The sequence below is a fragment of the Cetorhinus maximus genome, chromosome 13, assembly GCF_964194155.1.
Source record: "Cetorhinus maximus chromosome 13, sCetMax3.hap1.1, whole genome shotgun sequence".
Lineage (NCBI taxonomy): Eukaryota > Metazoa > Chordata > Chondrichthyes > Lamniformes > Cetorhinidae > Cetorhinus > Cetorhinus maximus.
Genome location: NC_135891.1, coordinates 115,331,339 through 115,346,237, shown reverse-complemented (window position 1 = coordinate 115,346,237; position 14,899 = coordinate 115,331,339). Strand labels below are relative to the sequence as shown.

The 14,899-nt window shown below is 46.8% G+C and overlaps 1 protein-coding gene across 1 annotated transcript in view; it reads right to left on the bottom strand.

The window, feature by feature from the left end:
• Positions 1-14,899, bottom strand: part of arhgef18b (rho/rac guanine nucleotide exchange factor (GEF) 18b) — a 184,411-nt gene that overhangs the window by 91,038 nt on the left and 78,474 nt on the right. Inside the window, exons 4-7 of the mRNA XM_078556077.1 lie at positions 13,372-13,579; positions 6,954-7,068; positions 2,413-2,470; positions 789-830 (exon numbers count right to left, since the gene is read on the bottom strand). Of these exons, the coding sequence (XP_078412203.1) occupies positions 789-830; positions 2,413-2,470; positions 6,954-7,068; positions 13,372-13,579 (423 nt within the window). The remainder of the gene's footprint in view (positions 1-788; positions 831-2,412; positions 2,471-6,953; positions 7,069-13,371; positions 13,580-14,899) is intronic.

The following is a 14,899-nucleotide window of genomic DNA, read 5'->3' as shown; positions in this document are numbered from 1 at the left end:
GCAGTGCTGTTAGGGAGGGAGTTCCAGGATTTTGACCCAGCGCCAGCAAAGGAACGGCGATATATTTCCAAGTCAGGATGGTGAGTGGCTTGGAGGTGGTGGTGCTCCCATGAATCCGCTGCCCTTGTCCTTCTAGATGGTAGCGGTCGTGGGTTTGGGAGGTGCTGTCAAAGAAACTTTGGAGAATTCCTGCAGTGCATCTTGTAGATGGTACACACTGCTCCTACTATGTGTCGCTGGTGGAGGGAGTGAATGTTTGTGGATGTGGTGCCAATCAAATGGGTTGTTTTGTCCTGGATGATGTCAAGCCTCTTGAGTGTTGTGGGAGCTGCACTCATCCAGGCAAGTGGAGAGTATTCCATCACATTCCTGACTTGCGCCTTGTAGATGGTGGACAGGTTTTGGGGAGTCAGGAGGTGAGTTACTCGTCGCACAATTCCCAGCCTCTGACTTGCTCTTGTAGCCACAGTATTTACATGGCTAGTCCCGTTCAGTTTCTGGTCAGTGGTAACCCCCAGAATGTTGATGGTGGGGGATTCAGCTATGGTAAAGCCATTGAACATCAAGGAGCGATATTTGGATTCTCTGTATTGCCTGACACTTGTGTGGTGCAAATGTTACTTGTCACATGTCAGCCCAAGCCTGGATATTGTCCAGGTCTTGCTGCATTTGGACATGGGCTGCTATAGATCTAATTTCCCTTTGGATTCAATTTTCTGAATAAATTTTCAAGACTGCTGAATCTTCTTGGAGTCAGGTGTTAAAATGATAAATGAAATATGACTAACCCATGAAAGGCCTTCAGTTCATGCAGCACTTGTTGAACCAGCCTGAAAGACAAGAAAACAGAAACAACTTCACTCAACAACTCTGTTCAATTGACATTAACGGCAACCATGTTGCCTCTGTTGTCAAATGCCCTGACTGTAGCCCCACCTGGAGGCTCAGCTGAATCACACAGATCAGGAAGGTTGCAGGTTCGATCCTCGGTCTAGGCTGATTTAGCAGTCTTCAGACAGGGCAGTAAGAGTTGGGGGGTGGGGAGGCTTGCTACAATTGGCCTCAGAACCCTTGGCACTGCACTCGAGGCGGGTGGCAGTTGGTGTTAGAAACAGGTGATAGAGAACCGCCTACAGTCACCTTCACTATTGCAATGTGATTGGCAGAGTCATTTTCGGAACACCTAACCCAAATTATGGGTCAGCAGAGAGTTAAAAAAAAAAACAAATCCCAATATCGGAGCACACTCGCCCCTTTTTGGCAGGGGTCAGATGGAGAGGAGGGGTGCAGATTGATGGCAAAAAGAGTCTTTTCCATTTAAAAAAAAAGGTATTTGCCACTTTGCTCTGAAAGTTTATACCCAGTCAGCACAATTATCCTCTTGGTCTTTGCCGATTTTCTATTGGTAATGGGATTGACAGGGTTGAGATACCAGATCCATTCTCCTTTCTGCACCAGTAGAAAACCTTTAACATAATTTCCCAAACATGTGCGGGTTACGTAGGACCTGCAGCTGAGGAACAGGCCTGAGGTTGTGAAAGGTGCTAATTGCGTGAAAGCTCTTTCTTCTTTCCATCCTGCAAACTAAAACCTGTCAATAAATGTCAGTGAGAGGGGGGAGAACTGTTAAATCTGAGGTTAACGGAATAGATTCTCACCCACAATCTGGGACTGGAGTCTCTATGAGCAGGTGGTTGTGGGAGAAAGGGGTAGTTGTTGTGATCGTGTGAGGGGTTAAGGAGAGGGACAAAGCAAAGAGCATGGGAACAGGAGGAGGCCATTTAGCCCATCGAGCTTGTTCTGCCGTTCATAAGGTTATAGGATCATTACAGCACAGAAGGAGGCCATTCGGCCCATCAAGTCCAAGCAAGCTCTCTGTAGAGCAATCCAATCAGTCCCATTCCCCCTTAGACCTGTGGGTTTACTTTTCTCAAGTGTCCATCCAATTTCCTTTTGCAATCACTCATCATCTCCGCTTCCAACGCCCTCTAGGCAGTGACTTCCAGGCCATTATCACTCACTGCATAAGAAAGTTTTTCCTCGCACTTCCCCTACATCTCTTGCCCACAACCTTAAATCCGTGTCCCCCAGTCCCTGTATTATCAGCTAATGGGCACATTTTTCTTTGTTCATCTTATCTAAACTTGTCAGAATCTTGTACACCCTCCATCAAATCTATCCTCAGTCTCCTTTGCCATGATCATAAGATCATGGTTGATCTGCGACCTGATTTTATATACCTGCCTTTGCCCCATACCCCTTAAAGAAGCAAGGACTAAACTACCCACACAACCCATACAGTCTCCAAACCACCCTTTTAATAAAATATCTGACTATAGCCAAACCACTGGTCGATTCATTAACACGGAGGCTAAGGTGGCAGGCTCTTCAGTCTGGTCCTTTCATACGTACAAGTGGTTGGGCTCCCGATTTTCCTTTTCCTCTTGAATCTCCAGGGAGGTTTCAGCTTCTGAAGTGGAGGAAAAGAATCAAATTAATACAATTGTAGGGATTCTGGAGTGATTGCTAAAAATTCCAGTTACAGCCCAATAAGACAAACGAAGAGTTGCTCTGAAACTGCAAGAGCAAAAGGAACTCAAAAAAGTGACACACTGAAAAGAAAATTTCAGTCGAAAGAGGGGTCAACCTAGGCTTGGATGGATAGTTATTCATTCCAGAGATGAATAAAACAACAATGCCCACATTCCATAAATGAATTTTAAAAAGTAGGCCATTCGGCCCCTCGAGCCTGCTCCGCCTTTCAACAAGATCATGGCGGATCTGATCGTGGCCCCAACTCTAGATTCCTGCCTAATAGCCTTTGACTCCCTTGTTAGTCAAGAATCTATCTCCCTCTGCCTTAAAAATACTCACTGACTCTGCCTCCACCACTCTCCGGGGAAGAGAGTTCCAAAGACTCACGACCCTCTGATAGAATGTCCGTTATCCAACTACTGGCCCCTTTATGGAATGTGGGTGTCGCTGGCTGGGCCAGCATTTATTGCCCATCCCTAATTGCCCCTGAGAAGGTGGTGGTGAGCTGCCTTCTTAAACTGCTACAGTCCATGTGGTGTAGGTACACCCACAGTGCTGTTAGGGAGGAAGTTCCAGGATTTTGACCCAGCGACAGTGAAGGAGCGGTGATACAGCGCTGAGTTTGCCATAGTCGTTTCCGGGGCTGAGATAGGCCCCAACTCTAGATTCCTGCCTAGGCCAATGCCAGGTGGGCCGTCCAGTTTCATTCCTTTTAGACTTCATAGCTGTTTGATGCAACTGAGTGACTGGCTAGGCCATTTCAGAGGGCATTTAAGAGTCATACGAACAAGGAGCAGGAGTAGGCCAAATGGCCCCTCAAGCCTGCTCCGCCATTTAATAAAATCGTGGGCTGATCTGATAGTAACCTCAAATCTGCTTCCCGCCTACCCCCGATAACCTATCACCCACTTGCTTGCCAAGAATCTATCCACTTCTGCTCTAAAATATTCAAAGGCTCTGCTTCCACCACCTTTTCAGGAAGAGAGTTCCAAAGACTCAAAACCCTCTGAGAGAAAAAATTTCACCTCATCTCCATTTTAAATGGACGACCCCTTATTTTTAAACAGTGACCCCTAGTTTTAGATTCTCCCACAAGAGGAAACATCCTCTCTGCATCCACCCTGTCAAGACCCCTCAAGATCTTATATATTTCAATCAAGTCACCTCTTACGCTACTAAACTTCAGTGGTACAAGCCTAGTCTGTCCAACCTTTCCTCATGAGACAACCTGCCCATTCCAGGTATTAGTCTGGTAAACCTTCTCTGAACTGCTTCCAACATATTTACATCGTCCCTTAAATAAGGTGACCAATACTGTACACAGTACTCCAGATGTGGTCTCACTAGTGCTCTGTATAACCCAAGCATAATCTCCCTACTTTTGTATTCAATTCCCCTCGCAATAAATAATGACATTCTATTAGCTTTCCTAATTACTTGCTGTACCTGCATACTAGCCTTTTGCGAATCATGCACTAAGACACCCAGATCCCTCTGCATCTCAGAGCTCTGCAATCTCTCACCATTTAGATAATATATTTCTCTTTTATTCTTCCTGCCAAAAATGGACAATTTCACATTGAATTCAAATTTCACCATCTGCTATGCTGGGATTTGTGCACAGCATTATGGATTACTAGCCCAGTGACAATACCACTATGCCACTGCCTCCCCCTCCTAGCTTGTATGTACGATATCACAGGGCGGTTGCAGACGAGCTACAGTGGATGTGTGAGGGTGGCGCAAGACAGATGAGCATGACATACCATGACAGCAGATCTCCTGGCAGGAGTAGCTACAAGGAGGAGCAGGAGGACGTGCAGCTGAGAGGAATCTAAAATTGGCCTCTTCATTTCAAAATGTCATTGCAATTAATTTTTTAAAAATTAAACAGCGATCAATTGTATACAGAGATAAGACCAAGTACACAGAGCCAGGGCTCTGGCCCACTGACTTTTATCATGGGATATAGCCATCACTGGCAAGGCCAGCATTCATTGCCCATCCATAATTGCCCTTGAACTGGGTGGTTTGCTAGGCCATTTCAGAGGGCAGTTAAGAGTGCTGTGGGTGTGGAAGCACATAGGTCAGACCAATGAAGGACGGCGGATCTTTCTCACTAAAGAAATTAGTGAACCAGATGGTTCTTACAACAGTCAGTGGTTCCTTGGCCATCACACCAGCTTTTTATTCCACATTTACCGATAAACTGAATTTAAATTCTCCCAGTTGCTTTGTGGAATTTGAACTCACATTCCTGGAGCATTAGTCTAGGCTTCTAGATTACTAGTCCAGGAACATAACCAACGTGCTGCCATACTCCGGAGGGCCTTGACCCAGGTTGAGAAACCTGCCCCACCAAGTTAGGCCTGGTCTCACAAAACGTGGGCCTCAGATTATCCTCACTTTGAAGGCATGGGCAGCAAACATGAGGTCAAATGGGAGGAGAAACAATCCAGACGACAAAGGAATTCAAAATCTGCTTATACTGAACCTCTCTGCAAGTGTGAATAGTTCACATGGTAGGGACTGTTCTTGCTCCCAATTATCCACCTTTTCTCTCCTGGAGGTGCTGTTCCTGGCTGGGGTACAGCATCCCACACCCAGACAGGCTCTGCAGTGTCAGATGAAGTTCAATGCAGAGAGGTGTGAGGTGATCTATTTTGGCAGGAAGCACATGGTGAGACAGTATAAAATAAAGGGAGAGCCTCTAAAGGAGATGCAGGAACAGATGGACCATGGTGTGTATGTACAAACGTACATTGAAGATGGCAGGTCATGTTGCGAGAGCAGTTAATAAAGCATATTGTATTTTAGGCTTTATTAATAGGATCGTTGAGTACAAGAGTGAGGAGGTCATGTTGAACTTGTACAAGACACTAGTTAGGCCTCATCTGGAGTACTGCGTCCAGCTCTGAGCGCCATACTCGAGGAAGGATGTGAAGGCATTAGAGGGAGTACAGAGGAGATTCACAAGAATGATTCATGGGATGAAGAACTGTAGCTATGAGGATAGATTGGAGAGGTTGCGGCTGTTTTCCTTGGAGAAAATGAGGCTGAGAAGAGACTTGATGGAGGTATTCAAGATCCTGAGGGGTATGGACAGGGTAAATAATGAGAAACTGTTCCCACTCAAGAGAACATCAAGAACTAGAGGGCACAGATTCAAAATAATTGGCAAAAGGCATAAATGTGATGTGGGGAATAGTTTTTTCACCCAGATTGTGGTTGGAGTCTGGAACAAACTTCCTGATAGGGTGATGGAGGCAGGTTCGATCGAGGGCTTCAAAAGGGAGTTGGAGTGCTTTCTGAAAAGCAATAACGTGCAAGGTTATGGGGATAAGACAGGAGAGTGGGACTAGGTGGAATGCTCTTTCGGAGAGCCAGTGCAGACTCGATGGGCAGAATGGCCTCCTTCTGGACTGTAAAGATTCTGTGATTCAGTGCTATCTCACCCAACCAACCATTCTTCATGTGTCGGATGAGGCAGTGAGGATCAGCGGGCTTTTTGGTCAGTGCAGGCCTCACCGCTATTTCTAATCCTTTTCTTGGCCTTCACTGTCCAGCTTCATTGGGCAGCCACCAAGTTGGAGAACTGTGGGTTGATTTTGCATCATTTTGTAGCCAATGATGATGAGGCCAATCCTTGGAGAACAAGGACCACCTGTCGTGCAGTCAGCTCCCCACCCCACCACCGGACACCGGCCATTGTGCCAGCTCCCCTTCTCCATCCTGCCTCTGGGTGAAGGTGGAATTGGGGTTGGCAGAGCTACCAGCCCGCACATGGTGACCAGCCACCAGGGCGCATTAAGAGCCTAATTGAGGCCAATTAAAGGAAGCTGACTGGGATGTTCCAGTCGCTTACTCTGCCTGCCTGGCTGCCACAGGCCACCTATTAGAGGGCTCTACCTCCCCCTGCAACCCCACCCCTCACCCACCCCGACCCACCCAGTTGAATCTATTTTGTAATTAAAGATTCAATAGAGTCGGTGAGAGTGAGCCTCCATTTTGAAGCAACTTCTCTCTTAATTACCTTCCACTGCAGCCTGCTGGTCCTTTCAAGCTGGAAGTTCTCTGATTGCACCCCCCCTCCCACCTTCAAGAGTTTGCCCACTGCCCACTGCCCTTAATTAGATGGCAAACCTGTCTCTGGGTCATTAATTGGCCACCAGGGAAATTCACAGGTGAACTTCCCCTGGGCAGTTGTTGGGGAGGTGGGGGGGATGGTGGGGAAGGGGGAGGGGATGGGGTAGGGTGGGTTCAGCCCCCTTCCCAATCTCTATTTCCCACCCCCAGAGGGAAAATCCAGCCCATGGAATTGTTCTACTGGTCAACACCATACCTGGTGGTTTATTCATCCATTGTGAGTGGAGGGGACTCAGAGATGGACCTGTTAGTCTACTGAGTGCTTCACTCACCTGTCTCTCTTGATTGGGATGCAGCCAGACTCCGGGAAGTGCGGCACTGAGCTCCCTTGAAGGAACCAGAATAGCCTGTCTCTAATCGTGGCCGCATCTTTGTACCCGCTTTCACCTGGAGACAACAAGCAAGAACATCATTAACCAAATGGTTAGAATTCACTTTTAGTCACCACTGCTCTCAATGTCCATTAATTGTCCCTCTCAATCACACAGGAACTTATCTCATTGTTCCTTCATTATCATTAGATTCAAGTCCTATTCCAGAGCCTTGAACATAAAAACCCTGGACTGACACTCCAGTGTAGGATTGCTACACTGTTGACAGAGCATTCTTGCAGATGAGACATTAAACTAGGGTCTATTTGCCCTCTCAGGTGGATATAAAAGATCCCACGGCACTATTTTGAAGAAGTCCCCTGGCCAATATTGAAACCTCAATCAGCATCACAAAAAGCAGATTATCTAGTCATTGCCACGTTGCTGTTTGTGGGGTCTTGCTGTGTGCAAATTGGTTGCCGTGTTTCCTACCTTACAACAGTGACGACACCGCTAAAGTATTCCGTTGGCTATTAAGTGCTTTGGGAGGTGAAAGGAGCTATAGAAATGCAAGTGTTTCTTTTTCCTTTCCTGGAACTCCCTAACTTTTAGAACTTCACTTTTGAGGTGTGGGCATCACTGGCAAGGCTGCCATTCAGGGCCCATCCCTGGATCCAGGAGCACATTCACCACTCAGTGGGGGCAGGATAAGAGGAAGACTCAGCAGCATCTTCTCAATGGGGTACAGGAGATGGGCAATGAGTCACAAACCTGGCCAGGGATGGCCACATTCTGAGAAGTAAGTCAACAAAAGAACTCCCGCACTGCAGAGCAAGTGGTGAAAAGATGGCCCCGCGACAGCAACTTACGTTTATCGTAGTTCTTTAAGGTAGCAAAACGTCTTACGGTGTTCCCCAGGAGCAATTTGTCCAAAAAAATTTGACACCAAAAATGAAGAGAGAGACTTGCATTTATTTCGCACTTTTCAAGGCCACCAGCCATGAAGTACTTTTTCAAGTGTAGGACTATGAGGAGATAGCGGGGGACTGGCACTAGGTAAATTTACTCCTATGGAGAGCCAGCACAGATGAAATGGGCAGACTGGCCTCCTTCTGTGCTGTAACAATTCAATTCAATGCTGTAAAAATACAATTCTGCTGAATGTAGGAGACACGGCAGCCAATTTGCACACAGCAAGATCCCATGAACAGCAATGTAAAAATGGCCAGAAAATGTCTTTACTGTGATGTTGATCAAGGGATAAATATTGGCCATGACAGAGGGAATAACTCCCCTGCTCTTCTCCGAAATCGTTCCATAGGATCTTATTCATCCACCCGAGCAGAAAAGGCCTCAGTTTAACGTCTCACCCAAAAGATGACAACTCCAACAGTGCAACGCTTCCCTCAGGAACAAGCCACACAGAAAGAGAAAGTAGGTCAGGTGATTAAAAACTTGGTCAAAGAGGCCGGTTTTAAGGAAGAGAGAGAGGTAAAGGGACAAAAATGGATAGGGAAAGAATTGCAGAGCTTAGGACCTAGGCAGCTGAAGGCATGGCAACCAAGCAATGGAAATTGGGGATGTACAAAAGGCCAGAATTGGAGGAGCACAAATATCTCAAAGGGTTGTAAGGCTGGAGGCAATGACAGTGATAGGGAGCGGCAAGCCCATGGAGACAATAGAAAACAAGGATTTAAAACCAAGGCATTGCCAAACCTGGAGCCAGTACAGGTCAGTGAGCACAGTGAGTGATGGGTGAATGGAATTTGGTGCGAGTTGGCAGCAGAGTTTTGGGTGAGCTCAAGTTTATGGAAGGTAGGAGGACAGGCAGATTCGCCCGGAATGAAGGCCCAGCAGACCTTGCAAGAATTCTCCAAAGGGCTGACAGGCCGGGCTGTACTAGAGTGTCAATGCACACAGGCCTGGTTCCAAGACTACACTTTGAGTGAAAAGGAACCACACCCTGGTGTGGTAAAACTGAGAGAGTTTTAATGCTGCCTGGGGGCCTAACCCTTGCGTTACCGTAAAACAATGTAGTCTTTAACAAATAGCTACACGTTTTGTGTCACCTAGGAACACTGGAGTAGGCCTTTTGGCCCCCCCGAGCCTGCCTAGCCATTTAACTAGATCATGGCTGATCTTAGCACTTCAGTGGGCCAGAGGCAGTTCCAAACAGACAGATTGAAGGGTTCTGTATGCAATTTGAGCACAAGATTGATAACAGATGTGGCAGAAAGATCTAGATTATTGCCATTGTGTGAAATTATCTTTAATATAAAATGCATGTGGGGAATTAAACTTGTTTCCAGCCGGGACGGACCCATTGCTATTAGAGTTTCCTCGTTTCTTCCTTTTTTAAGATGCTTACAACAACATCTTGCATTTATATAGTGCTTTTAGTAATACTTCCAAAGACGCTTCGTACAGGATCATTCTCAAACAAAATTGGACACTGAGCCCGGGGATGGGGGGAGGTGGGGGGGTGGGGACAGGCGACCAAAAGCTTGGTCAAAGAGATTTTTAAGGAGCTTCTTAAATGAGGAGAGAAAGGCTAAGAGGTTTACGGAGGGAAATCAGGGCCCTAGCAGCTGAAGACACAGTGGTGGAGCCAAGGAAATCAGGGATTCTCAGGACAGATTTGGAGAAGCACAGACATCTCAAAGGGTTGTAGCATTGGGGGAGGTTGCAGAGGCAGGGAGGGAGCAGACTATGACCAAATGAGGAAGCAAGGATGAGAATTTTGTGAAAACAAGGTGTTGATCAGCCAATGTAGGACGGTGAATGGAGGAGAAATGGGTGAATAGGACTGGGTGCAAGTTAGGAAGCAGAGTTTGGATGAGCTGAAGTTTACGGTTCAATCAAGAGGTCTAGATTCGAGGCCGGCTCTGTCCTCACTCAACATCCAGAGACACTCAACTTTCAGCAATGAGGGCCGTGAACAAGCCTTAGGAAGGAAAACTCTCCTTCCCCGAACTCAGGAAGACAGAGGCCAGTGGCAAAACCCATGCTCCCATTCCCGATCTTCTAAATGAGATCGACAAACTCTTGCACAGGCAGGGATTGAACCTGGGGGCATCAGTTTCTGATGGGGCAATGCAGAATGATGGAGCAGTTTAGGGAGAAATGGTGGCATAATGGTAATGTCACGAGACTAGTGATCCAGTAGACCCAGGCTAATGCTCTGCGGACACTGGTCCAAATCCTGCCATGGTAGCTGGTGGAATTTAATTTTTTTTTATTAATTCGCGGGATGTGGGCGTCGCTGGCTGGGCCAGCATTTATTGCCCATCCCTAATTGCCCTTGAGAAGGTGATGGTGAGCTACCGCCTTGAACTGCTGCAGTCCATGTGGTGTAGGTACACCCACAGTGCTGTTAGGGAGGGAGTTCCAGGATTTTGACCCAGTGACAGTGAAGGAACGACGATATATTTCCAAGCCAGGATGGTGAGTGACTTGGAGGGGAACTTCCAGGTGGTGGTGTTCCCATCTACCTGCTGCCCTTGTCTTTCTGGATGGTAGTGGTCGTGGGTTTGGAAGGTGCTGTCTAAGGAGCCTTGGTGAATTCCTGCAGTGCATCTTGTAGATGGTACACACACTGCTGCCACTGTGCGTCAGTGGTGGAGGGAGTGAATGTTCGTGGAAGTGGTGCCAATCAAGCGGACTGCTTTGTCCTGGACGGTGTCCAGCTTCTTCAGTGTTGTAGGAGCTGCACTCATCCAGGCAAGTGGGGAGTATTACATCACATTCCTGACTTGTGCCTTGTAGATGGTGGACAGGCTTTGGGGAGTCAGGAGGTGAGTTACTCATCACAGAATTCCCAGCCTCTGACCTGCTCTTGTAGCCACAGTATTTATATGGCTAGTCCAGTTCAGTTTCATTTTTGAGAAAAAAAATCTGGATTTGAAAGCTAGTGTGAGTAATAGTGATCATGAAAGTTTCAGCAATTGTCAATGCCCTTTAGAGAAATAAATATACTGTCTTTACACGGTCTGGCCTAACTCTGAACTGCTCTTGTGGGCAACAAATGCTAGCCTTGCCAGTGATGCCCACAACCCATGAACAAATGAAAATAAATACCCTTCAGCCAATATCTGTCCCTTCAGTCTGGGAATGTTGAATTTCTACTCTCCTTGGGGTGGGCATAAGTGATCAGCTGGGATGGACGGGGTAGTTGGAGGTCAGTGGGCTGGTCAAGAGGTTTGAAGGTAGTGAGAGGCGTTGGCTGGTCGTGAGGGTTGGATGGGTGTGTGGGGTGGTTGGGCTGAACTTCCTCTCACCCACAGGAAATCCCCATGCTCAGGGTTTACCCTCTGCCCACCCCACCCCAGCCCCTCCACCATATGTCCCCGTATCTACCTCCGGTGGGTGTGGGGTGTCTGTGCTTCCTCTAGACAGCCTCTCGCAGCCGAAAGTTGTATTAACGATTCTGCAGAAGGACACCCCTGACTTTTACAAACCAAAACCAAAGGAAGTTTAAACATACACTGAGGACCTGTTGGTCTCTTAACATCTCCCAGCCATAAGGTCTGACCGCAAGATGAGGTGCATCTGGGCCCAAGAGGCGGCACCGTCACCAGTGCCACCCCCTCTGCTGGTTGGGAGGATTTCTGGATGTTTACCATTGCCAATTGTTAACGAGAAACAACAACAAATTGCATTTTTTTAGCGCCTTTAACCCAGTAAAATGTCCCCACAAAGGAGCATTGATCAGACAAAAGACTGTCAGTAAGCCATATATTAGGACAGGTGGTCAAAAGCTTGGTCAATTAGGTAGGTTTTAATTAGCATCTTAAAGGGAGGGAGAGAGAGAGATGGGGAGGTTTAGGGTGGCAGTTGTGGAGCTTAGGGCCTGAGCAACTCAAGGCACGACTGCCAATGGTGGGACAATTAAAATTAGGAATGTTCAAGTGGCCAGAATTGGAGGATCTCACTGGGGTAGGACCTTGACAGTGATTTTGTAGGCTATTCATCCACATGTAGCATCACAGTTCAGCCCAGTGCAATTCTTACATGGGATTGAATTACAGTCGTACTCCAGCAGACGTTACTGGGCAGCGATTATTGGTAAGAAGATTTGCGGAACCACAGCCTGATGCTAAAGAATGGTTCAGAGTGGCAGGGAATCAGGCCCCTTACTGCAGCTGTTGCAGCTACTGGGGGAGTGGGAATAATAGCAAACAACATCCTCGCCTTCCATACAATAAATAAAGCACAAGGCACAAGATAAGCGTGGATGAATAAGACGATTCAATCTATTCTTCTAGAGAAACCTGCAGCACCCTCACCCACTGCCCTTCAAGCAAAACATTGCGGCCAATCTTGCCCCTGTCATGTTTGAGTTCACAAGGTCACCACAGAGAGGATAATTGAACTGGGAGAATTAAAACGTCTTGAATTTAAAAGTCTCATCCATTTATTTCGAACGTTGTCATGGCTTCCTCCCCCCACACCCCACACCCCCCCAACAAGTTCTTGATTGGTAAGGGGATCAAAGGTTACGGGGAGAAGGCGGGAGAATGGGGTTGAGAAACTTATCAGCCATGATTGAATGGCGGAGCAGACTCGATGGGCCAAACGGCCTAATTTCTGCTCCTATGTCTTATGATCTTATGAACACACACAATTTCCTCAGCCCTATAACTCCCTGACATCTCCAGATTCCTCCATTTCCAGCCTCTTGTGCCCTCCTAATTTTCTTCACACCACCATTGTCCCTTCAGTTGCCTAGGCCATAAGCATGAGGCAGACAAACCTCACACGTACCTATTGTCTGTTCCATAAGTAGCTATTTCTAGAACATGTCGGCAGCCTGGAGCTTGAGGCAGGCCACTCCACATCAAGGATGGCTGACCAGGAGACTCTCCCACTCTTACCGCCTGCCGAAGGAGTATCGGAAGGATTTGCAGGTTGATACTTAACTTGCTTGGCCATGTTATGAGCACACGTTCCTTGGCTGTCGATTCATGGGCTGAGACTTGAACCCACAGCTTCTGACTCAGAGACACTACCCATTCCGTCACAAGACCTCCTCTTCCTCCTTTAAGACAATCCTCGAAACCTACCTCTTTGATCAAGCTTTTGGTCACCTATCCTCATTGCATTTTGTGTCAAATGTTGTTTGATAATGTTTCTGCGTGCAGCATCTTGGGGTGTTTTACAGTGTTAAAAGCACCATATAAATGCGAGTCATTGTTGTTACTTGTAAGAAGATTAACAGGAAAAATCCATCTTATTGATTAGTATAGTAGCCCTTAACATAAGATTAATAGCACTCAGTTACAATATAATCCTTGAATAGTCCGTTCCATATCAGGTGATCCCTTTCTCCCTGCACTATCGTCCCTTCTCTCAAAACCCAGGCAGAACCCCCGCAAGTTACCTGCTCGGTCAGTTCGTCCTCAGACATGCTTGAGCTGGCTTTCCCCTGACCTCTGGTTGCCTGCGGATCATTCTCTGTGCTGACTATGGTGGAGCTGAGGGTTTCTGTTAATTCATACGCTGACCGGTCCTGTGACAGGTCCAACTGATCTTCATCCTCTCTATCGCCTTCTCCATCGCTGTCGGTACCTAACATATCGAGGCTGAGCCTGTGTAGACAGAGGGAGACAGGTGATTAGGGCACAGGTCCAAAATAAGTGGCAAAAGGAGGCAAGATGAGAAGTTTTTTTTTAGCGCAAAGGATTTTTAGGACCTGGAATTCACTGAAAAGAGCGGTGGAAGCAAACCCAACAGTAACTTTCAAAAAGGAATGGAAATAATGTATGAAAACTACGTTAAACTGAGGTTCCTTCTGTTCTTAGGTGGATGTAAACGATCCTATGCCACTATTTCAAACAAGAGCAGGTGAGTTCTCCCTGGTGTGCTGATCAATTATATATACCTCAACCAACATCACTAAAAAGATTACCTGGTCATTATTACAACACTGTTTGTGGGAGCTTGCTGTGTGCAAATTGGTTGACACTTATCCTACATTGCAGTGGTAATTACACTTTAAGAGTGCTTCATTGGCCCTATAGTGCTTCGGAACAGCTTGAGGTTGTGAAAGGTGCTATATAAATGCAAGCCTTTCTCTTCTTGTAGCAGGTAGGATTCTACAGTGCTTCTGGGAAAATAAGGAACAAACACTTCCATCCCACTTCAGCCTACCCAGTGAGTACGCAAGTAGATGGACACTGAGTGGGGGAAGAATGGACTGTGATGCCCTTCCTGGATAAATAGCCAGCTGGTGCACACAGCCAAGGCCATTTGGGAAAGGTCCTGTATCCCAGAAATGAAGCAATGCCTTCCAAAGAGGGGGTGATAGAGAGGAAGGAAAATATTCCTCCCAATTCTATTCCAGCCCCTTGTGGGAAAGGGCAATGTTTGTACCTGTACATGAGCTCTTAGTGATTGCTGTACCTGGAAACACCACTTGTCAGATCTGGCCTATCAGAGGACCACTCTTTTTAACACTTACACCCCTTGTTAGATACCTATACACAATGAAAGAAAAGGGAGACTTTTCAGAGCCTATCACAACCTCGGGATGTTCCAAGGCACATTAAAGCCAATGAAGTACTTTTGAAGTGTAGTCACTGTTGTAAAGTGGGAAACATAGCAGCCAATTTGTGCACAGCAAGCTCCCACAAACAGTAAAGTGATAATTTTGTGTCATTGGCCGAGGGATAAATATTGGCCAGACACCTGGGGGAATTGCCCTGCTCTTCTTGGAATAGTGCTGTAGAATCTTTTACTTCCACCTCAGAGAGCAAACGGCCTTGGTTTAACGTCTCGTCCGAAAGACAGAACGTACAACAGTGCGGCACTCTCTCAATACTGCACAGACAAAGAGTGACAAATAAGCCACAAAGGTTGAGAGAGAGATTGAGTGAGTATATATTTCCAGTTGCAGACACATCACCGTC